General features: G+C 36.2%; 1 protein-coding gene across 5 annotated transcripts in view; it reads left to right on the forward strand.

The window, feature by feature from the left end:
* plch2a (phospholipase C, eta 2a) overlaps window positions 1-24,430 on the forward strand; it is a 138,812-nt gene that overhangs the window by 34,269 nt on the left and 80,113 nt on the right. Inside the window, exon 1 of one of the 5 annotated variants that reach the window (XM_016286273.1) lies at window positions 562-1,455. The exons of the other annotated variants lie outside the window; for them this stretch is intronic. Coding sequence (XP_016141759.1) covers window positions 1,422-1,455 — 34 coding nt within the window. The 5' untranslated portion in view covers window positions 562-1,421. Of the gene's footprint in view, window positions 1-561; window positions 1,456-24,430 lie in introns of those variants that run through there. 5 annotated transcript variants of the gene reach the window in all.

The following is a 24,430-nucleotide window of genomic DNA, read 5'->3' on the forward strand; positions in this document are numbered from 1 at the left end:
AATATATATTGAAACATTACAAAATCCAAATTTTGAAAAATAATAAATTCGAAATGAATTATAACCTAAACATAAACCATAAATATGAAATAAATATATAATATATTTTTAAAAATGGAAATATGATATAAACTCATTGGTCTCCAACACATCACTCAAATCTAACTGTTAAGTAAAAAAAAAATAGAAAAATGACCCAGCAGAAACATGAAAAATATTACAATGTGTTCTATGAAAGTGTGTGTTTGCGCATGTGAGTTTTTCTGCATTGGGGATATTCTGTAGTCTCAGCCCTTCGTTTGGGTATGAATCTTTACTGAATTGTCTCAGATTTTGTATAGAAAAAAATCTAATGTAATGAAAAATACAGTTTTCTTGTAAATTCCATTCATTCCTATGCGGGTCAAAATGACCGCGAGGGACACTTTTGTTACTTTTTTTATTGCACCCATTTAAACTCCTCGAATCCACTCAAAAAAAATGTGTGCAAGTGTGAACGAAGTAAAGAAATCTTGGACCGGTACGATCAACACACGATCTTTAGAATTTGTTTGAAAAAAACGTTTTGGGTCAAAATGACCCGAGGGACGGATGAGGGTTAAGAAGCATGATGTTTTTCTCAAACCAGTAAAGTGCAAACCACACCCCACAGCCTACATTTCATGCGTCAACTCAGGCTCAAGTTCAGACTTCCCGGATTCAGTTAATAGTCGAGTAATATCATAGATTGATCTGATCACGACGAGCAGTAATGCTATCTGTCAGGTTTAGTGCTATCAACGCTATATTAAGGTTAATGTAAGGCATTAGTATTTCTTTCAGTGTTGTGCAGGCCAGCCCTGGAAGTGACATGATCAATGAAATCTTTAGAATCGGCTGCGAGGCGGGGTTTGCGCTCAACTGGTTTGGGCAAAAAAAATCACACATTTGATAATGAAGGCAAGAGAGTGTAGGAAGGAAATGTGATCTTGCATTTTCCCATTAAATATGGAAGATGGCTTTTCTAGGACTTGCATTTATTTGCAATATTTTCATATTTGCTTTTTAAAGTTCCAATTGCATGATTTTCCCTGGCAATCTCATAACTCTCATTTGTCTTTCACCCTCTCTCTGGCTGTCAACCTCTTCTCTTGATCTCAGCACCCTGGCATTGATTTTTCTGTGTATCTGCTCTTGCTTTATTGTTTAATGCCGTAATATTTTCCCCCTCTCCCTCCCCTTCTCTGCTTATCTCTCCTCCTCTCTCTCTCTTTCTCTCGCTCTATCTTGTAACATCATAACCCCCTTCCCCTTGTTGCCACACCATCACTATTGGTGTGAACATTACAGCACACAGGAAGGGAAAGTCTCTCTCTCTCTCTCTCTCATTCATTCACTCACTCACTCACTCACACATATGTGCACTGAACTCACAGAAGAGCATGGAGAACATCGGAGCGCTGCCTCAGAAACACAGTACGTATCTTTCAACAATGTCTCATTTTATCTCCTCTTTTAATTGCTCTTTCAGTGTATGTTGGATCATATTCTCCTGCTGTCTCTGTACTTTTTAATTAGTGCATTCCTGGTTTTGCATTTGAGTCCCTTGCGGAACTGTTGCTTCTGGCATTTCTCTGCATGCTTGGCATCATTGCGAGAAAAAGCACAAGTCTGTAAATGACTATATGAGACATATGACCTGCGGTAAAGTTTTAGAGTCTGTGTGCTATAAATGAGCTCTCTCAGTGCATGGTCTCATCTTCATATCGCATGTCAGTGATATCTGGATTAATGAAAAAAGGGTGCAATATTTAATACTATTAGACAGATCTTTCAAAAAAAAAAGACTGGAAATGTATTTGTTTTGAAGTAAAAAAAAAAAAAAAAAAACATTAAGATACATGCATCAAATTGTTAATGAGCATGCATTATGATTATACATGTATGAAGAATAAAGACTGTTAAATGATGCAGTTGATATATTAAGGATTGATTTCTACCTGATCTGACCCTTGAAACTACTTTTAGCAGCGTAATCTATCATAATCTCATCGATTTACTGATTTTAAAGTCAATTCTTGACTTTAACCGGTTAATTTAGACACTAATACATGAAGCACATTTCTTCGGTTACCTGACAGGACTGAAGGATGTTTTCCCATTATTCCTAATACCTGAAACGGATAAGGCAGGGAATGTCACACAGCGACACAAATGCTCTTGTTGCAAAAGTGTTTCAGATGTAATTACAGTGTAGTGATGGTGGTTTTAATATCTACTAACAAGCCCCAATGGCCACAGATGTGTCTTTATGAGGAACAGGGAGAAATAGACATAATATCTGCGCATCTGTCCTGTGGAGCGACGCTATATTTCAGTGCTTCAGCCATATGTGCATTTTTCCTGTTTACCTGCGTCAGTTATAATCACATTGTGCTAATTTTATGCTAGAATGAACTCAAAGAGAGAGCAAGAGAAATGTTACATAAATGAGTTCAGCCTGATGACTGTGTGTAAAAGAACAATTCAGGAATAATTCAGGAACAAAACAGGATGAATGAATGATATACTGTATGTATTTTCACTTGATGACTAATCTGATTTCATTTTTGCACTTGAAATGAAAGGAGGTATTAAATGAAAATATAAGATGCATAACAAATCTTGCATCAGTTCAAAAACAGCTGTTGTACATGGTTGTACATTATGTAACACTTGCATTAAAAATGAAACATTTAAGGCTGTAATTCATTATAAATATGCATGGATGAGCCATGTTCAAACACCTGTGACTGCACATCAGTTCAACTGAAATCCTTACTTTACTGTATATTCACTGAAGCTGGCTACACTTAAAATGCCCCTCTGATGCAGTTTGCAGAGTCGCTCTAGCTGTTGTAAAGCAGATGCAGATATAGTTTGCGTGGTGTCTGATTTGAAAGTCATAGCATCAGTTCAAAAACAGCTGTTGTACATTATGTAACACTTGCATTAAAAATGAAACATTTAAGGCTGTAATTAATTATAAATATGCATGGATGAGCCATGTTCAAACACCTGTGACTGCACATCAGTTCAACTGAAATCCTTACTTTACTGTATATTCACTGAAGCTGGCTACACTTAAAATGCCCCTCTGATGCAGTTTGCAGAGTCGCTCTAGCTGTTGTAAAGCAGATGCAGATATAGTTTGCGTGGTGTCTGATTTGAAAGTCATATTGCTTCCTTTTTTCTGTAAAACATACAGTATATGTGGAATTATGGAATTTTTGCATGATGTCCGAGCTGCTCTTTTCTATACAATATAATAAAGTAACGTCTGAGAATCAGACAAAAATTTAAGTTGTTATTCACTGAAAATCTTCCTCTCTCAAATCTCTCAAATCTCAAGTCAAATCTCAAGTCTCTCAAATCTCATTGCCGTTCATGTGCATAGAAACTTAGCACATCAAGAGGGATTTTTTTTGTTTAATGTGGTTAAAATAATGCAACATAACCACTTCTTTGATGGTTTCATCAATGGATCTTTCATCTTCTTTTGTGTTCAAGAAAGAAAACCATTCAGATTTGCAATGACACGAGGATGAATAAATGATATAAATGCCTACTGGACAACATTGCACAAATTTCACTTTTTGTAAAGTGGTGTAATTTTTTGTCTCTGCAGCTGCAGAGGCCTATGAGCTAGAGAATATGCTAATATTGTTTCCAATGAAAACTTTTCTAGTGTAGCCAAATAATTCTACATACATTTATCTTAATACAAATGGCTTGGGGTTTGACAGTAAGCTTTTGATGCTGTAGTGCTTTATTGTTATTCCACTGCCAAACATTTGCATTATTAATAATTCACAGATGCACATGGTTTTCTGCAGTACACCGTTAACATAATTGCTACAAGTGTCGTATAGAAAGGATATAGTGCTTATTATAATCATCATGTGTTTATGACAAGCTGTAAATACTAAACTATGCACTACAAAGTAGCCTAATTATGCCGTTAAATCATTAGATCATTTGTAGATGTCCTTCTAGATTCCTTCTAGCAGCAGGGTGGATATATTGTGCTTCTTGCGAGACGAGTACTGTGTGTTCTGTTGTTTCATGAGCTGTTTCAGCACCCGATGTGTGGACAGCTCCTAACAGCAAACCACCAACTCTTTTGCCATGATGCATGTTGAACAAATGCAAAATATTAAATTATACTGTGTAACTCTTTTGTGCTACAGATATGAATGATACTTAAAATCATGCGGCTTGCAGAGTTCTGCCATTGCTTTTCTAAGAGATCAGACTTTCACATTTTTACTTTTAAATGGCTTGAAGAAATCCCATAGATTTACATTGAAAGGAGCTGAACCATATCTAGAGACTCGACTATCATATAGACTTGTGCTCTTTTGATTTGGACCAGTAAGCAACAATTTCACAACAAAACACCCTAGCAAACCACATAGCAACCCACATATAACACCTTAGCAACTATATAGTCCACCAACAGAACTTAAATATTGTGGCAGCAAGCTTTGCTCCTGATAACATCACTCACATTTTACACTCACACTGTAAAATGTGATTATAATATTTACTGTAAAAGACTGCAAAAACACAATGGCTAAAACCTGTTAATTGGTTAACAATAAATTTCCTTACAATATATACAGTGAAAAACTGCTGCAAATCTAATGGGAAATGTCATGTAATTTTAAAGTAAAATACTGTTACAATTTTTGGAAGTAAAAAATAACAAGTCACCTTATACTTGACTGTGAAAAAAAAAAGTAAATTGGCATTCCCAGAATTCCCTGTGTGACACATTTGATCAATTTGATCTTCATTTCTTCAATTCTATTCAATTCAATACTTTCTATTTATCAAAGAGTCCTAAAAAAGATTCAGATTTGCCATAAATTGCTTTAAAAATATTAAAATAAAAAAGTTATTTTAAATCATAATACATGTTTAAATAGTCTAGTTCAGTGTTTGCCGTAAGCTGGACCTGCAGCATTCTATCAGATTTCCTCTGAAATCCCCCACCTCCCCCAGCTCCACCTGTCTAGATCTGCTATAGATAATGTCAGAATTCAGCTCACAACAGCTTGTCTGTGTATGGATTGGCAGTAACAAGTGTCCGCTCTTCTGTTACTCTGCTCCAAGAGTTCTCATGTTAGCAATCAATCAATAAATACATAAATAAAGATGAGAGATGTAAATCAGATGTAAATCTATTACCTTTTCCCATTAAAACCTTGTGAGGACATTTATATCCTGACACAATCCATCTAAAAAAAATGCATAAATTGTGTCATTAGCATTAGATCTGTAGTATTGGATCTGCCTTCTGTCCACTTTTTCTAATATAAAACCATTCATATAAATTCAGTTGCCTCCTCCTGGTGTATCTCAGGTACACATAATTTGCTCTTAATGTTCAAATGAGCATGCCAGATGTTTAGCATGCAGCTGTGCTTAATTACTGTCTTGCATGAGAGCACATGCACCACACTATTATTCAAAGATACATATTATCATTTAATAACACACCTCTAGCATGCAACTTTTTCTCTGTTTGTGCATTAATCACCACTTATTTAATTAGAAAAATTGGCTTACAGTTGCTGTTGCAGAGAGTAACCTTCTCCGCTGGTGCAGTGGTTATTAAAAAAAGTTTAAAAGTATCATCACATCCAGCAAAAACGCAGAAGCAATTAAAACGATAAAGCTATGCGCAAGATTCCACAAGGGTGGGTCGTCTGTCATCGTTTCAATTTAGAGCTCTTTACAACTGGATTGCTTCCTCTAAGTATTGAGAAGTAAATTAAGCGTGCTGTCAGACTCTCTTTGCTCCTGAAACAGCCTTTTAGAGAAGATGTTTCTTGAGCTCACACAGCCATGAAATACAGAAGGCATTGGGATTTTACCCGAAGCCAACTGAAATAGTAATAAAATGGTGTGTTTTAGCAGTTTCTGACAGAAGCATAATCTAATAAATGTGTGTTTGTGCTTGTAAAGGAGAAAGCCAGGTGGGAATAATTATTTCTCTCTCTCTCAGAACTGTCATAAACAGGATACAACATGACTCGTCTTTCTTAACGCAGGTGCCGGCTGATTAAACGGAGTTGTTTTGTACCACGGGGCATTTCCTGTGCTGGATTGATAAGATGTTTCATTCTCTGGATGAAATTGATTGTAGCAGGTTTTAACCTCAAACGACAAATGAAATAATAAGACATGAAAAGTTTTTGGAGACCTCAAGCAAACTTTGGAAATTGATCAGAGACTGTTTCCCCTTGTTGTTGAAGAAACATCGCTCTCTTTCTTTATCTGTATAATAAAAGTATCTCATTAGTTTTCATAGGCAATCTTATGTAAAGTGTACATGTACATTTTTCATATTTGAATACACAATGATTTTATTTTATGACATTTTATGACAATTACACACATTTCCACCTAAAATGCACACTAGTGTAATTGGAAAGAGCTGTAATTATTATAATGATGTAATGAAAACATCTTGTCCATACATTTTTAAAGATATTTTTACAGTAATGAGAAAATGGGAAAGACATGTGCTTAATATTTAGAAACAAGCAAACAAATTAATCAATATTTCTAATTTAAAAAAATGCATTTATGGCTTTCTTTCAGGTTGGAATAAATAAGTCATTTTTGGAAAAATAATTGTGAGACTCACCAATATAAAAATATTTTAAGCCTTTATTAAATAGTTTAATTCATAAATATCTCTATAATCTTGAAGATTTTTAAATTACTACTTTTAAATTGCATTATAAATAACTAGATTAATTTCCCTCCCTGCCCTCCCATATATATAGCATGTATATCATTATATATATATATGTGTGTGTGTGTGTGTGTGTGTGTGCGTGCGTGCGTGCGTGCGTGCGTGCGTGCGTGCGTGCGTGCGTGCGTGTGTGTGTGTGATTACCGATATTCTCACGACTCTCCTGCATCAGAAACCACCCGAGTCAATATCTTGTTTTGATTTTAATAACTTCTACTGAATAAAAACATCTTTGGGTTTTGTCTTACTCATCTTAGTTCCAGCATTCCCGCTTGGATTGCAAAATTGTGCTAATTTTTCCCATTCATTACTCATTTGTTTAGCATTCACACTTTCTCATAGGCTCCTTTTGTCTAAAATAACAGAATATATTAAGTATAAAATAAAGACACCAACAACTAATAATTAATCTGAATTATTATTAATAATAAAAAATAATAAAACCTGAAAACACGTAATAATGTATTGTTTAAGATTGTAATAATACATACTGTAGGACTGTATTGAGCATTTGGAGCTTCATAGCACATGAAATGTATACCTTACTATATAGTGACCTTCTTAGATTTAATTTCAACGGGACAAAACTCGAGTGGAGATACACAATGGCATGTCATAAATTCTCAGAAACTCAAATATAGCCAACTCTGATCAAATCATATTGATGTTGATAGATTCCAGCTCAACATATCATTTCACATTGTCTATATTTGGCAGTTTAAGCATATTATGTGAGTAACGCTAGAGGCTGGTTGAGTGATTGGTTAATGTATGCATTTAAAATCAATCTGCACATCTGCATCAATCAAGTCTTTACACATTATTTAAAAAATTCTACTCAAATTAATATATTATGTTCATTTATTAATTTATTTAGTGAGCTGCCATGTAATAAGCAGGTTAATGTCATCTTACATTTCATTAATAGTTAATGAAATCTGTTTGCCCCCTGCTTTTGTTTATAACATACAACCACAAAACTACTGATCAGTTTTCACTCAGTGCTCGACTGAACTGATGTGAGATGAGTTTATTTGGCTGTACTGATGACACTGTTCAATTAAAGCCAGCTCAGATGTGTCAGTACATTTATTCTCCATAAAGTATTTATGAAGTTAAGGTTAATAAGGTTTTAGAGAGCATCTTGATGGCCTTTGGCCTTTCCGTCAGAGCTGGTTTGCATCTCTTTCTGCTGATGTTAACCCACACTTAGTGTACGGAAAGGTCAAGGCCTGTACTAATACAGAAAGGTCAGTGAGCTCTTTGAAGGTTAAAAAAAACATTGTGCTGCATGTTTTCTCTCAATAACAAAATAAACACGCAACAAAATGGCAGCAGTGCGAAAACAGCAGTTAAGAAAGCATCTGATCATAGTGTGGGTGTGGATATGTTTGCAGCTTATGTCGACAGATGAGGCAATTAAAATTACACTGTTATGATAGTTTGATTATGAAGTATTTGAGACTATAGACTATATAGATCTGGTTATGTGAGGCAATAGTTTGAATGAATCCCTTTTCTTTGCATGACATATTGGCATTAAAGTACAGAATGGCTCTTTCAGCATCGTCTTGAACATTATAAGCATTTGTTTCATGTGTCATAGAAAGGAAGAGAGTCCTTCTCGTATAAGCCTACAGGCTTTCATAGACATCCGAGGAATTCCCTGTTTTTTTTTACATTTACATTTAGTCATTTTGCAGACGCTTTTATCCAAAGCGACTTAAAATTGGGGAATACATGAAGCTATTCTTCTTGAAGAGGCAAACAGACACAGGAAGTGCTTGTAATACCAAGTTTCAGGCATTGCTCAAATAAGTACAAGCTATAAAGGGAAGGAATAAATCTCTCTTTTTTTTATTTAAGATTAAGTCAAGTAGCGTTGAAAGAGATGAGTTTTCAGCTGTCGCTTGAAAATTGTCAGGGATTCAGCATTCCGGATAGGGGTGGGAAGATCTTTCCACTATCCAGGAATGGTGAACGAGAATGTTCTGGAAAGTGATTTTGAGCCTCTCTGTGATGGTACCACGAGGCGTCGCTCACTAGCGGATCTCAGACTTCTGGAGGGGATGTAGACTCGTAGTAGTGAGTAGAAGTAGGCGGGTGCTGAGCCTGTGGCTGTTCTGTATGCAAGTATCAATGTCTTGAACTTGATGCGAGCCACAACCGGTAGCCACTGCAAGGAGATAAAGAGAGGTGTAACATGGGCTCTTTTGGGCTCGTTGAAGACCAGTCATGCCACTGCATTCTGAATCATTTGTAGAGGTTTGATTATGCTTGATGGAAGTCCAGCCAGAAGAGCATTGCAGTAGTCCAGCCTAGAAATGACAAGGGCCTGGACAAGAAGTTGTGCAGCATGCTCCGTTAGAAAGGGCCTGATCTTTCTGATGTTGTGCAATGCAAACCTGCAAGATCGAGCAGTCTTTGCAATGTGGTCTTTGAAGGTCAGCTGGTCATCCTGGTCAGATTACACCAGGATTTTCCAAAGTTGATGGGGTAATTGTAGAAGAACCTAGCTGGATGGTGAAATCATACTGTAGAGTTGGAGTGGCAGGAAAGACAATAAGCTCAGTCTTTGCCAGGTTGAGCTGTAAGTGATGTTCTTTCATCCATGCCGAGATGTCCGCCAGGCAGCCTGAGATCCGTGCAGCTACCGTTGGATCATCTGGTTGAAATGAGAGATAGAGCTGTGTGTCATCAGCATAGCAATGGTAGGAGAAGCCATGGGCCTGTATGATGGGACCCAGTGATGTAGTGTATATGGAGAAGAGGAGGGGTCCAAGAACTGATCCCTGAGGAACCCCAGTGACCAGTTGATGTGCTTTGGATACCTCCCCTCCCCAGGCCACCCTGAAAGACCTACCAGTGAGATAGGATTCAAACCAGCGTAGTGAAATCCCTGTGATGCCCAGTGATGAGAGGGTGGAAAGGAGGATCTGATGATTTTGAGCAAAAGCAGCTGATAGATCCAGCAAAATAAGAACTGATGATTTGGAATCAGCTTTTGCAATCCGCAAGGCTTCAGTGACTGACAGTAGCGCAGTCTCAGTTGAATGACCACTTCTGAAACCTGACTGGTTAGCATCCAGTTTGTTGTTCTGTGAAATAAACAATGATACCTGGTTGAAAACAACTCATTCGAGGGTTTTCGCTATGAATGGAAGGAGAGAGACAGGTCTGTAGCTATCTGTAAGTGAAGTGTGTAATGTAGGTTTTTTGAGCAGTGGGGAAGGTGCCTGTGAGGAGAGATGTGTTGATGATGTGTGTAAGTGCTGGTAAGAGTGTAGGAGAGATTGCTTGGAGAAGGTGTGAGGGGATTTTTCAGTTTTGTTAGTAGCTGTTCACACACCGGCAATAAAAAAGGGATAAATACATGTCAATTCTTAAGTACAGCTTTTTTATTTTTTATGGGGTTATTTATTTATTTCATCTCATACCTGGATCCTTCAGCTGAAATAATCTGAAAGAATCTAATTCTCCATCATTTGAAGGTTTGACTTTTTACACGTTACCACCACATCATTCAGAGTGATTGTATCAGTGAAGCTCGCTCTTCCACTGCGCTTCCAGCAGTAGTTGTCCATACCTGAAATTGCCTTCAGTGTTGATATCATTTCATATAATCAAATTTCTTCAGCCAGCCATAATATTTTAAAATATTTACCACCACAGATTGCTTCAGTTCAGCCTGAAGTCTTTTCACAGTTATTCTTATGGATGCAACAGCAAAGACCTTCAAATATGAGCCTCCAAACACTCCACAATTGCTAGGATTTGTGTGATTGCTTCAGTCTGCAGCAACCACAAGGGTTCATCTCTACACTCTTAAAAATAAAGGTTCCAAAAATGAGTTTTCACAGTGATGCCATAGAAGAACCTTTTTTTTTGCATCCCCAATGAACCTTTTAGTGAACAGTTCTTAAAATAAAAATTTTATTTTCTTAGTGGGAAGAATATTTTTTCCACTATAAAGAACGTTTTGTGCAATGGAAAGGTTCAGTGGATGTTAATGATTCTTCATGGAACTGTAGATGCCAATAAAAAAAACTTTATTTACAGTAACCTTTATTAATTACAGATCAATGCACTGCAACAATCTTTGATCTTGCAACTATAGATGGCTAACAATGCTTTTGGGAAACGCAACTGTGGTCTGTCATTATGGAATATTTCAGAAGTTCTGAAAATTGACAGTAACTTATCATGAATTCTCACTCTCAAAGAATATTGTGCTGTCAATCAATAGGGTCATGTCTAGATCCTGTACTAATATGTTCTGATATTTTCATAATCTCATTGAGTCTGATGGTTTGAACTATTGAAAAAGCTGAACTGGAGGAAATTACCTTAGCTGTGCACAAATTTCAGGAACACCTCCGTGTTTTGATGTCCAGCAGACTGCAAATAGTCAGCAGGGAAGGATGGAAAAGATGAAATGTAATGCACTTCCTGTCACAAATAATACATCTGTGAAATATTCTGGTGCTGAAAGATATCTTTGAATCCTAGTCCTAGATTATCTTCAAGAGAATTGCATTAGGTGCTCTCCGTGGATTGGAAGATGAATAGAATTGGCTAATGTTTGTTGGAGGTTTCTCTGCAAATTTTGGCTGTTCAAACACATGCTCTCTGCAGCGGTGCTATATTTGAGGTTGATATTTCTGCCGGTTAAAGTGAAAGCTCATGCTGTGTAATATATTAAGCCTCTGCCTGGTTTGTAGAGAGGTGAGAAAGCCACCTTTAAAGACGTCATAGCTGCCTCCAATCCTGCGCTGGAATGGATTTGAAATTGACTCCCGGTGGCAAAGCTAATAAGTCCTCGAATAAGAAGTATAATACGTTCCCCTTCCCATGATGATGGAAATTAAGCCGAAATATGGCTTGCTTGCTTATTTGTGTCGCCTAAAGTCTGTGCCATGTATTTTACTTACTGATGCATAGTTCATTTTCAATGGATATTCTACATTAACTGAAATTGAGGTATTCTGTCTGGTATGATATTTAACAGGTCTTTGCTCAGGCAGGCATCACTACAACTATTGTGCATACTTATGGAGCATTCACGCATAAAATGGGCATTTCTACTGCTAGATGCTCTAATGTTATTGGTGTTGGTGGGCTGTGTAAATATGATCACTAATGGGAAGTACTGATGGTACAAGTAATCTGATTCCAAATACTAATTATTAAAATGATGGTAACCAGAATTCTTGCCGCTACAACACTCTGGAGGTGTTTGACATAAATTGCAACAGTGCATAATGCACCATTCATTTGCATGAAATATGACATACTTTGGATATGCCCACATCATTTAAGGTTGCTGACACTCTTCTTGCAGGAAATTGCCAATGCTCATTGAAAATATCATTATCATTTTTCGCTGTATGTTTGAGTGTTCCAACTTACAATTTCACCTGGCAGATTGAAAAAAATGGTGGAAATAAAGAACAGACTTAGAATGAAGGAGGGACTAGAATATCATAGAAAACTGAGGATGGTCTTTTTTGTTTTGAGCCAGTAATGGCAACCTCCTAGCAACCAGCCTGAACACCTTAGCAACTCTAAAGCAGCATCAACAATACTCCGCATAGCAACATGTTAATTCAGAACATTCAGAACGCCTTAGAAAAATGTAGAGTGTAGAGCAATGCCCTGGCAGCAGTTGGTTGTGATTTTTGCAAGGAAAAGCACCGCTCACATTTTCTTCATTAACGCAAAATCTAGTTTTCTTCGCTTTGCAGTTATATTAGCATAAAAACCTCATTTTGTGTTCTTTATGCACTTATGCCTGATCACTAGAGAGGAAATGTGAGAAAATTAACTGTAAGTTTGTATGTGTTCGTTTATCCCTGTAGTGTTACATCTCATTCCTACACAATGGCGATGTACTCTTTGGTGTTTTATCTTAAAGTATGTGCCGTCTTTAGTGTGTATGTGTGTGTAGGATGTGCTATATCAACATGCAGTGTTCTCTCCAAACCTCCCTCTCTGCCCCCTCTTTTCATTTGCCTGTCCTCGCTCAAGAGAGCGCTTTGAAAATTCAAGAAGTGTGTATTTTGGGGATTGCTGATGAATAAATTACAGCTCCAGCTGAACATCAGGTCTCCATAAATGATTCAAAATCGGCATTAAATGCTAAAAGACTGAAAGCTCAGTGGTGCAGATGTTGACATTGTACGTACACATGTTCAACTAAAGTCATAAACACACACACCCAGCATCAGTCTGTGTATTTTCTAGAGCTGCCAGCTTTGATTAGTACTTTTCCTCTAAGCGTTAAACCACAGCTATTCTTATTCTTGTGCTTTACTTATTAGTTTCGCAGTAATAGGAAGTATTGATTTGTAGATTAAATGCTTTTTAATTTGTCAGAGTCGTGGCCTAGCAGTCACCCTCACCCACTATTCATAAGGGGCCAAACTGGGGAAGGCCTCTGGTGGCACATATTAGACATGCACGATATTAATAATAAAGCTTCATGGAAAGGTTAGCCAAAACAGGGATTTGAACACGTCAGTCCCTCCAGTGTTGTGTTAACACAGGGATCCCGTCCAAATCTTACTACTGACTCCTATCTGCGTTTTGTGATTACAAGAGTTCCATTAGCATATGAGTGTTCAAATATTAATATTCATGATTACATTATTAATGCATATTAACAATGTAAAACAGTGATCACGGATATATGTTTAATGAATTTATTATTTAAATGCTGCTTTGGTGTGCTATCTATCTATCTATCTATCTTGCCAATTATTGTTCAAATCTCTTGTAACTACATAATAAACTGTGGTGACTTGGTATTATTCATAATTTCTCATCAAAAACAAACTGACAGAAAGCTTCTTACACTGTTTCGCATATTCATTGATAGTAACTATGTAATAACTATGTAATAACAAGGATACATAGATTTGATGTGTTAACAAATAGTCACCATAGTGTTGTTTCTTTTTCTAGTGGTTGGTTTGTCCAGGATCTGTTCTTCAAGTGAATCTTGATCATGTACTCAGTTGCAATTAATTTGTATAGCACAATACATATTTCAAAGCAGTGTTGTCCCAGAAAACCTATTCAGCACTATATTTACATTTCCCAAAGGACACACCAGTGGTATGACCAATCAAAGCTATCACAATGATGTTACCATTGTCTGGCAGTTTTAACAATAGTAAGTAAATTAGATATTTACAAACAAAAAAATTGCATTTGAAATCAGTTGTGAAGAAATTACACACTGCAGCTTTAAAGGAGACGTTTATCCAAACTAAAATAAATTGCAAACCTAAGGCTGAAATTATCTTTCCATAAAAAATAAATAATAATAATAATAAATGGAGCCTGTATGTTAAAGGGATAGTTCACCCAAAAATTAAAAGTGTAAGTGGATTGAGTTGAATTAATTGCAGGAAGTTTTAAACCAGAGCAAAAGGAAATTCAGTGCAGTGCTGCAATATAATGACATGTTCACAGACGCACACACTCAAAGTGAAAACGGGCCATTCGTTCCACATTCTCTCATCTGTCTTTGGTCAGGTCTTTAGTTATATGGGTGACGAGTAACAGACTCTATAGTTTCAGCTAATTGCTCTCATTCAGTAAAGCGGAGCATAGAAGCACTGCAGATGAATTATACAACCCTGACATAAATATCTTCTCTCTAGAAACCCTGTTCTCCCACCACAGCACTAATGAGACATCCTCTCGTTTCCACTGGTCATCTCTGTCGCGGTTTTGGCATACTGCAGTAGTAATGTGTTGCTGCATGTTAAGTCTTTGGGCTTGCAAATGTTTAGGGGCTGCTGAATGTTTGCCTATACGTTGTGTACTCAATATTCTTGAATTAAAATTTCCACTTTAAGTTCACTTCAGTCAAGCTCTCTTGCACTAAAAAGTGCTGATCTAGTTATTCAGGACCATTTTGCAACCTCTCTCTAACCCTTACAACATGTAACCAGATGCAATGTCATAAGATTCCAGCAACAAGCAATGTTTCTGCCCGTATCAGATGCAACACGGCTACAAGACACAACAAAATTCAACATCTGCACCAAAAACTAAATGGATAAGTTCATGTTCAAATGAATAAAACTTAAAGTAATTCAACATTGAAAAATGCATACTCACTGACTGATACAACATTTGTTATGGAATATAATTTGTTTACAAGAGTTTACAGTTTGAACATTCTTGTTTGCTTTGAAGATCTGACGTAAATTATTTATAGTCTCATACATGATGGCCGTTAAAGTCACACAAAATGATACTCAAACTCAAATAAAACCAATTTCATATTATACCAAGCACAATTACCTGAGCTGTCATCCGCAACATCGCAGAAACTGAAAGTGTCACAGCTAGTTAGCACAAAAACATAGAAACGATGGCTTGTTATGATTGGCTAAATACTTTACATGTGAAATGAATACCAATTCTCACAGTTTGTGGGTTTGCTGTTGGGTCCATCAGTTGTCTACATCAGGGGTAGCCAACCCTGCTCCTGAAGAGCCACTGTCCTGCAGGGTTTACACTCTTAAAAATAAAGGCTCCAAAAGGGTGTTTTTGCAGTGATGCTATAGAATAACCATTTTTGGTTCCCAAACGAACCTTTCAGTGAACAATTCCTAAAAGAACCCTTTTTAAGAACATTTTAAAAGTCTATAGAACCTTTTTCAACTATAAAGAACCTTTTCTGCATTTGAAAGTTTCCATGAATGTTCAAGGCTCTTCATAGAACCATTGATGGAAATAAAGAACCTGCATTTTTAAGAGTGTAGCTTCAACCCCAATCAAACACACCTGAAACAAGTTGAAGTGTTGAAGTTGGCAGGAAGGTACTGTAGCTCTTGAGGAGCAGGGTCAGTTACCTCTGGTCTACAGCTTCTTTGCAAAGCATGACAGATGTCAGATCCACCAGTTGTCACTAAATTGTTAAGCTAAGACTGAAATCATCAGGGATCTTGTTAAAAGTAAACTTCAGCCACTTATTTCTAAAGTAGGAATCCTTCAGAGGGATTTATGGAGCTGAATGTGTCCTGTTCCCCATGAATACTTTTGTTCATGGTATGACCCTTAAACTTGCAGAACAACAAATAGTTTCTTTGTTCTTCAACTTCATCAAGATGGTAGAACACAGTTAAAGAGTAATTACATTGTACTGGCATAATTGCATAATTGGTGAACCTTTTAGTGAACAATTCCTAAAAGAACCCTTTTTAAGAACATTTTAAAAGTCTATAGAACCTTTTTCAACTATAAAGAACCTTATCTGCATTTGAAAGTTTCCATGAATGTTCAAGGCTCTTCATAGAACCATTGATGGAAATAAAGAACCTGCATTTTTAAGAGTGTAGCTTCAACCCCAATCAAACACACCTGAAACAAGTTGAAGTGTTGAAGTTGGCAGGAAGGTACTGTAGCTCTTGAGGAGCAGGGTCAGTTACCTCTGGTCTACAGCTTCTTTGCAAAGCATGACAGATGTCAGATCCACCAGTTGTCACTAAATTGTTAAGCTAAGACTGAAATCATCAGGGATCTTGTTAAAAGTAAACTTCAGCCACTTATTTCTAAAGTAGGAATCCTTCAGAGGGATTTATGGAGCTGAATGTGTCCTGTTCCCCATGAATACTTTTGTTCATGGTATGACCCTTAAACTTGCAGAACAACAAATAGTTTCTTTGTTCTTCAACTTCATCAAGATGGTAGAACACAGTTAAAGAGTAATTACATTGTACTGGCATAATTGCATAATTGGATCATTGTTTTATCCATTGCAGTGTGGCCTAATTCAGACAGGTCCAACATAGAACCCATGGACAATCCCACTATGGCCCCACTATCAATGCTGGCTGTTAAAACCTGTTGGGTAAATCTTGCCAATCAGAGCTTTCGATTTTCTAGCCAGTCTGTGTGTGAAAAATGCATCTGATAATCAGTGAAGGACTGTCAGTCATTTGTAACACGTTTTCAAATACAGTATGCACTTGCTTTCATCATACGCAAAAGGCTTTTTGGCCCCCTTGAAACCCTGTCTTCATAAACACGACATGAAAAAGGAGAGCTGACAGTTATTTGAAGGAACCTTCTCATGCTCTGGCGATTTGCGCTGGGTTATTAGATATCAGATGTATGTTCCTCTCTCAGCAGGCGGAGGTCTGTAGGGATCTTTCACAGTCCATTAGTGTTACCGGACAGTGGAGTATGTCCGATCTGACAGCTCATCACCTCGTATTAAAGCAGCTATTGAGATGGCCATTTCTGAGATGTCAGCTAATTAGCTGCATCTCTGTTCTCATTCAGTCTGTATATGCTCGGCCTCAGAGGATGCTGGTGTTCACAAACCTCCACACAGGTCCAGTTATAATGGCACTCTTGCTTCTCTCTTTTTTTTCTCTCACTCTGCCCACCTCAATTTTTAACTTTCTCCATACGTCTTGCAGATCATTCCCCTAAATAAGGCTCGGAATTGCACTGACCATGTGATTTTCTGTATTGGCCCCTCTCTCTGGAGAATAGAAGTGGCCCAAGGCGAGTTGACAGAAAAGAAACAACAAAAGTAAAGGAAGCAGATAAAGAAATCTCTTCTCTGCCTTCATGTCTGCCTCTCTCTTTCTCAAATCACCATCAGTTCTCCTGTAATGAGTTGACTGTTGACACAAGATCTGTTTCAAACCCTACTGAGCTGCCTTGCTGTTTAATAGTGATAGATCGGTATATTTTCTTAAATTGGCCATTTTGAGATTATTGCATGGTTCAATAACTATGCCCGCTTGGTCAATTAACCGAAAATGTTACTCTCTCTTGTGTCAGTTCCAAGACATACTTCAGCCTAGTCAGAGGATAATGAAAACTCTGAGAACAAAACGCCCTCAAACTAAAATAAGATTTGGTAGGGTACTGTATAAACCTTAAAAATCAAAATTAGCAAATAGATCTTTCGATGAAGTCTAAAATAGGCTTGGTTTTGGATCAAAGTTGGTTTTTCTTAGTTTCTAACCTGCTGCCTGTAAACTGCAATCCTCATTAATGTTCATTTTAGATGAATGCAGGTAATAAAAGTGAATGTGCAGCCCCAAAGCTTTCCCAGAAATCTCATTTACAGTAAGTCAGCTTTATTGCAATGTCATATATGCCTAAAGTTTTTAAAATGCAATTGAGCCCTAACTAATGAGCTTTAAATGGTTGCATTCATATTGCAGTGCTACTAAAGTAATAGAGCTGCTGTTTAGACATCAACATGGGTCGTGTTCCCATCAGAATCTTCTCAGTAAACAACCTCATTCAGCTCTGTGCCTCAGACTTTAAAGTAATAGTTCACCCAGAATCATAATCCTGTCATTATTTAATCACTTTCATGTCATTCCAAACCTGTACGTCTTTGTTTCTTTAAAAGGAGATGTTTTGAAGAATGTTCCGGCTGCTCTTTTCTGTACAATGAAAGCATAAAATGACCAAAAATAACAATGTGCAATGTTCTGAAGCTATACAAATAATATATCATTTTTGCATCAGAATTTTACAGGAGACAGAACTATACACTCACTGGTCACTTTATTTGGTACATCTGTTCAACTGCTTGTTAATGCATATATTTAATCAGCCAGTCACATGGCAGCATCTCAATGCATTTAGGCAAGTAATCATGGTCAAGATGATCTGCTGAAGTTCAAACTGAGCATCAGGATTAAAAAAAAGTATTGCGAAATGATGGCGTGTCCATTAACCAATGCTATGTGGATACAACATCATTTTTCCTCTCGCAATAAGCCATTTTGGTAGGGTTATGTATATCACAGCCACTTCACTAGCCATTATATTTAATCGAAGGAGTCGTAGGCGTGTATCCTTACAGAAGCACAGACAGCGGATAGTTTTGCGAAATATTCCTTTTTCGAATGGCCTGAAAAAGCACTTCATGACAGCGCAAGAACCTTTTTGCGATATATGGGCATTTTTGTAAAATTGGCGTGTTTCCATTAGGCATATTTTCAATTCGCAATTTCAATTTGTGTAAATTGAAGGGTAATGGAGCCGCAGCTAGTGAGTGTATATTCTACTTTGCTAGTGTTGTAATATATACATTTTCTGCTATTGCTATTTTTTCAGTGTAACTGTTTGGTGTGCCTCTATTCAAACACTTTACTGTGATTTTGCCATGTCAGTATATTATTGTGCTATGATAACTTGGCCCTAAATGACATATAAAAACAGAACCAACTGGTTGTTTAATAAATTGGTTGGTGGAACATGTCAGTCAGACAGGCTTTTCCTGGTTAGTGGGCGTTTTTTGGCCACAATAAACAGCAGTCAAAAGTCTAGATGCACAAGACTAACAATCCATTAATAACCCACTACTCACATAAATAGCACCGGATAAATTACTACTCAAGCTAGTGTATATCAAAGAGTCTGTTGTGATCATGTGACTTCAAAAGCACTCAGCTGCAGTTAGACGTCTTCTTACATAATATCAATGTCTGGGGCTTTATTTTTGTTTTTTAATAAGCATATTGAGGCATAGAAACCTTACTTTTCTTTGAGGGTTAGGGTTTGGGTTATATTCTACTATAAATGATTTGAAAACAATATTGTATGTCCCCATTTAGCTACATAAACGTGTGTATGTGTTGTTGTAAAACTGAATGAATAATCATTCATCATTCATCATTCCTTGATTTTGTGCCAGTCGTGGATCTTTATCACAGTACAGTTCTGCTGAATGCTAGTCACATCAGCATGTCCCATCATGTCCCATTTCTGAATGAGCAACTTGAATGATTTTTCTCAGCTTAATATGTGTTTAAATTTACTTTTAGACTTGAACTGAAGAAAATGGAAGACGCTGAGCGTGTATATTTGTCTCTGTATACTCATGTGACCATAAATATGAAAAACGAATACTTCAATGCCTTATGGTGATTTTACTGCATAATATCAATGTTCCCAGTTCAAAAATAAGCCAATGTTCCCAGAACACTATTGAAAAAGAAATCAAATTCATAAATCACTGCACGATTGTTGTCTTGAAGGAATTCTTGCAGTGTTACTCTGATCCATTTCAGAATCATACTTATTGAACATGGATAGTACAGATCGAGCTCAGAACTGAAGGAATGTAATTAAGTAGCAGCTAGCGATTTATTTATCTAGAGACACATCTGCAAGAGCCTGTGTTTGGTGACTAGGGAAGTAAATACCCTCCCGAAGGTTCAAATCAATACATTGTGTGGACGCTGCATGTGGCATGTGACACTGCATTAAGAACATTTTAGGCCATTACTGCTGTTTTATAAAACCAATTGGCCACTTGTGGCTGTACAGTGATTTTACATTTGAAGGTTTCTAGGCACTCAGCTTCATTTTCTGCCCAAGAAGACCCTTAAATCATACTTTGGCTTATTGATTTATAAAAATACTGTTCCTTTGGGCTGTAATTTTATTGTAATTTTCCCATAAAACTGAAGGTTTCTAGGTCTCATGGTCTGGTCACTGACAGGAAACCTTGCCATTTGAAACATGTGCACATACAGTACAATGCACTACACAGACTGCATGTTTTTTGGTGTAAAATGAACTGAAGAAAATGGAAGACGCTGAGCGTGTATATTTGTCTCTGTATACTCATGTGACCATAAATATGAAAAACGAATACTTCAATGCCTTATGGTGATTTTACTGCATAATATCAATGTTCCCAGTTCAAAAATAAGCCAATGTTCCCAGAACACTATTGAAAAAGAAATCAAATTCATAAATCACTGCACGATTGTTGTCTTGAAGGAATTCTTGCAGTGTTACTCTGATCCATTTCAGAATCATACTTATTGAACATGGATAGTACAGATCGAGCTCAGAACTGAAGGAATGTAATTAAGTAGCAGCTAGCGAGCCTCTATCCTATTACCTACAGCATTTATTTATCTAGAGACACATCTGCAAGAGCCTGTGTTTGGTGACTGGGGAAGTAAATACCCTCCCGAAGGTTCAAATCAATACATTGTGTGGACGCTGCATGTGGCATGTGACACTGCATTAAGAACATTTTAGGCCATTACTGCTGTTTTATAAAACCAATTGGCCACTTGTGGCTGTACAGTGATTTTACATTTGAAGGTTTCTAGGCACTCAGCTTCATTTTCTGCCCAAGAAGACCCTTAAATCATACTTTGGCTTATTGATTTATAAAAATACTGTTCCTTTGGGCTGTAATTTTATTGTAATTTTCCCATAAAACTGAAGGTTTCTAGGTCTCATGGTCTGGTCACTGACAGGAAACCTTGCCATTTGAAACATGTGCACATACAGTACAATGCACTACACAGACTGCATGTTTTTTGGTGTAAAATGAAACACACAGTACTTCAGGTCATCCACTGCCATCTTAATGGGCTGCGGGCAAACAAGGATCCTTCTCCCTGGAGAAATGCTGCTTTAAAATAGACTCTAGCGTGAGGATTTGCTCGAGATACAACCTGCTTGTCATGCTGAGGAAAGACAATGTGTTAAAAAAGAGCTGATAATGAGCTGTTGATGTATTCCACACAGCAGACACCTTTAACACCAATAAAATGAGCCCTTTTGACACAATAATACAGCTTGCGAATGGGATTTGGTAATTCATTTATTTTTTAAATATTAATTAGGTAGACAATTATTCATCAATTCAACTGCCTGTATGATAAAAATAAACTTGAACCTGTTAAAAATTTCACTTTCACAATTGGTGAACAGCTAATTGCATAATAGTATACTGAACAGATGAGGAACCAATATAGATATTCAACATATATATTATAAAACTGTTCTGATTTTAATGTGTAATCTGTCTCTGAGTTTGGTTATAGAACATGATTAAGAAAAAAAAAAACTTTTGTATAGCACATGATTAAGATTTTATATATATATATATATATATATATATATATATATATATATATATATATATAAGTGCTGTCGTATGCTGTTTGTGTGTGTCTATATACACACATATATTATGTAAACAAAAACTTTTATTTTGGATGCGATTAATCGCAATGAATCTTTTGACAGCACTAATATACTGTATGTATATACTGTATATATACTGAACAAAATTATAAACGCAACACTTTCATTTTCATGAGCTGAACTCAAAGATCTAAGACTTTTTCTATATACACAAAAGGCCTATTTCTCTCAAATATTGTTCACAAATCTGTCTAAATCTGTGTTAGTGAGCACTTCTCCTTTGCCGAGATAATCCATCCACCTCACAGGTGTGGCATATCAAGATGCATGTATGAAGAGTTCAGATGCAAAGCCTCTAAGTGCTGTTTGAAATTTTCTTCTAAAATGAGCAGTTTTATCAGGCTCCTATGTGTAGGTTCAGTAATTTCAATTTAATGGCAAGAAATAGGTTATTTTCTAATTTGCCATTAAAGTAAAATAACCGAACATAAACACAGGGGGCTGAGAAAAATGCTAATTTTAAAAGAAAATTTCAAATGGCAAATTTATTATAATTTTTTTTTTCAAAGCAACAGTACATTTATTTTTGAAGCATTACTCACTATACTGTATAAGTCATATCATTTGCATATGAGTTTAATTGTATTATTCACATTTTGTGATTGCCCAGATGCTTTTCTGCAGTGTTTACAATATATTGAGTAGAAAGTTCCAGCTGCCAACTTGCCAACTTTGTACAATGCAAATGTACATCTTGGCAAAGCAGTGTTTTGTGCTTTGGTATGCCTGAACACCCATGAGACTCACTCTCACTCTTATGTAATGTTCGGCTTCTGTGCACATATGCCAACATATTTACAACAACATATGGAGTACATAAAATATAAAATAAAATACAATTGTGCAGAAAGTCACCTGGATAAACAAATCTTTCTCTTATACACAAAACTGAATGCATAACATGTTTTATAAAAATGTGATTAAAGGCATTAAATCACCAAATGCATGACACAACTACTGTAAATTTTCCTTACAGAAATGTCACTGCTGAAAAGGGCATTAGAGGCAGGGTGAAATAACACAGTAACTTACAGCTGCCTCATAAAAATAACATTCTTTTATTGCTTACTTTCAGTGTTTGTTGAATATAATAAGGCTGTAATGACTGTATGATTGCTGGACATTTTCTGTGCTGTTTTATTACTCCGGAGGAGTATATGCATGTACATATATGTGTTGGAAAAAATATTAAAATTTTTCCAAAGGTTGAAATCACATTTTATTTATGATTTATTTTATTAAATTAATTTTAAGTCAACAATATTAATTTAGACTTACTTTTAAAAATTTCACTTTGCTAGATACATTTGCAGAAAACTACATATTATAAACATTTTAAACGATATTTAAAGAAAATAAAAATTAATCTTTTAATTGACAACCTCCTGAAAAATAAATGTTAGTGCCTTACTAAGCAACAGTCCTAATTAATAACGCTGAACTTGACCAGAGCATATTTACGAATGTCTGATGTACATTTTTTCTTTAAACTACAACACAATTTTATTTTATTTTATTCATCAATTGATTAATTGATTCATTATTTTATTTTTTTGCAGTCTAAATGGTGCATAACATAATTGACCTTATTATTCATATCAAATTCTCATTTATTTATGTATTTATTTTGTGGATGTTTATGGGATTTGTGATTTGCCCTTGAGGTTTTTAATATTATCTCGACTTCTGCAGCTTTCTTGTCTGCTCCAACACATCGCACATGTTGTTATAATAATATCCATCTATCCCATGTTTATTTCTTTTTCAAAATTAAATTACGAAATTAAATTAAATATTAAAATTAACTTACCATGTAGTTTGTGTAAATGTTTCATAATTTGCATAGTTTAGACCCAAAAATAACAAAACAAATAATTGAGTTCACAAACATAATCACTAACATCTTTGTCAGAATAAATATTTATGTCTCTTATCTTCAAAATAAATTGATATCCTGCAGTAACTCCAGTAAAATCCCCATCAAAGTCACATAGAGCGGGAAACATTGTGATTAAGGGTTAAATTCAAGTCATACGGAGATTGTGATTTTATGTTTGAGATCAAGATATTTTAGGAAATGTGTGAATATCTTGCTTTTAATTAAATTTGAAATGTGGCTTTGGTCAATAAATGAGTAGATGTAGATGTGTAATACTGTAATGTCTCTGAAGGTGCTATACTTTTTAAAAACGATAATTACATTTATTGATTTTGCAGACACTTCTAAAGCAATTACACCCTGGGTATATTTTATCATGCGAGTTCCAGGAATACCAAATCAATGACCTTGGCATGGCTAGCAATGCTCTACCAGCGCAGCCACAGTTACTATAGTTAATTTACTATACTTAGTATATATATTGTAAGCCCTTGAACACAAGATTTGGTGAAATTAGCTCAAGTTGTCCACATAGATAATGCACCAGACAGATATTTGGTGGAACAGAACTTTAATCTCAATAAGGTGAAGGAGAGGGGATGGGGAAAACTGCAACTAAAGCCTGTCTTCCTTCTGTTGTTTGTTCTTGGGGCAGCAGATCAATCTCTCTGAAGGGAAGACAGAAGAGATGGCGGGTTAGTTAAAAGTGTTCAGGCTACTAACGACCCCACTGAGCCTCCGTCCTCAAGAACTTG

The sequence above is a fragment of the Sinocyclocheilus grahami genome, unplaced genomic scaffold (genome assembly GCF_001515645.1).
Source record: "Sinocyclocheilus grahami isolate Dianchi unplaced genomic scaffold, SAMN03320097.WGS_v1.1 scaffold208.1, whole genome shotgun sequence".
Taxonomy (NCBI): domain Eukaryota; kingdom Metazoa; phylum Chordata; class Actinopteri; order Cypriniformes; family Cyprinidae; genus Sinocyclocheilus; species Sinocyclocheilus grahami.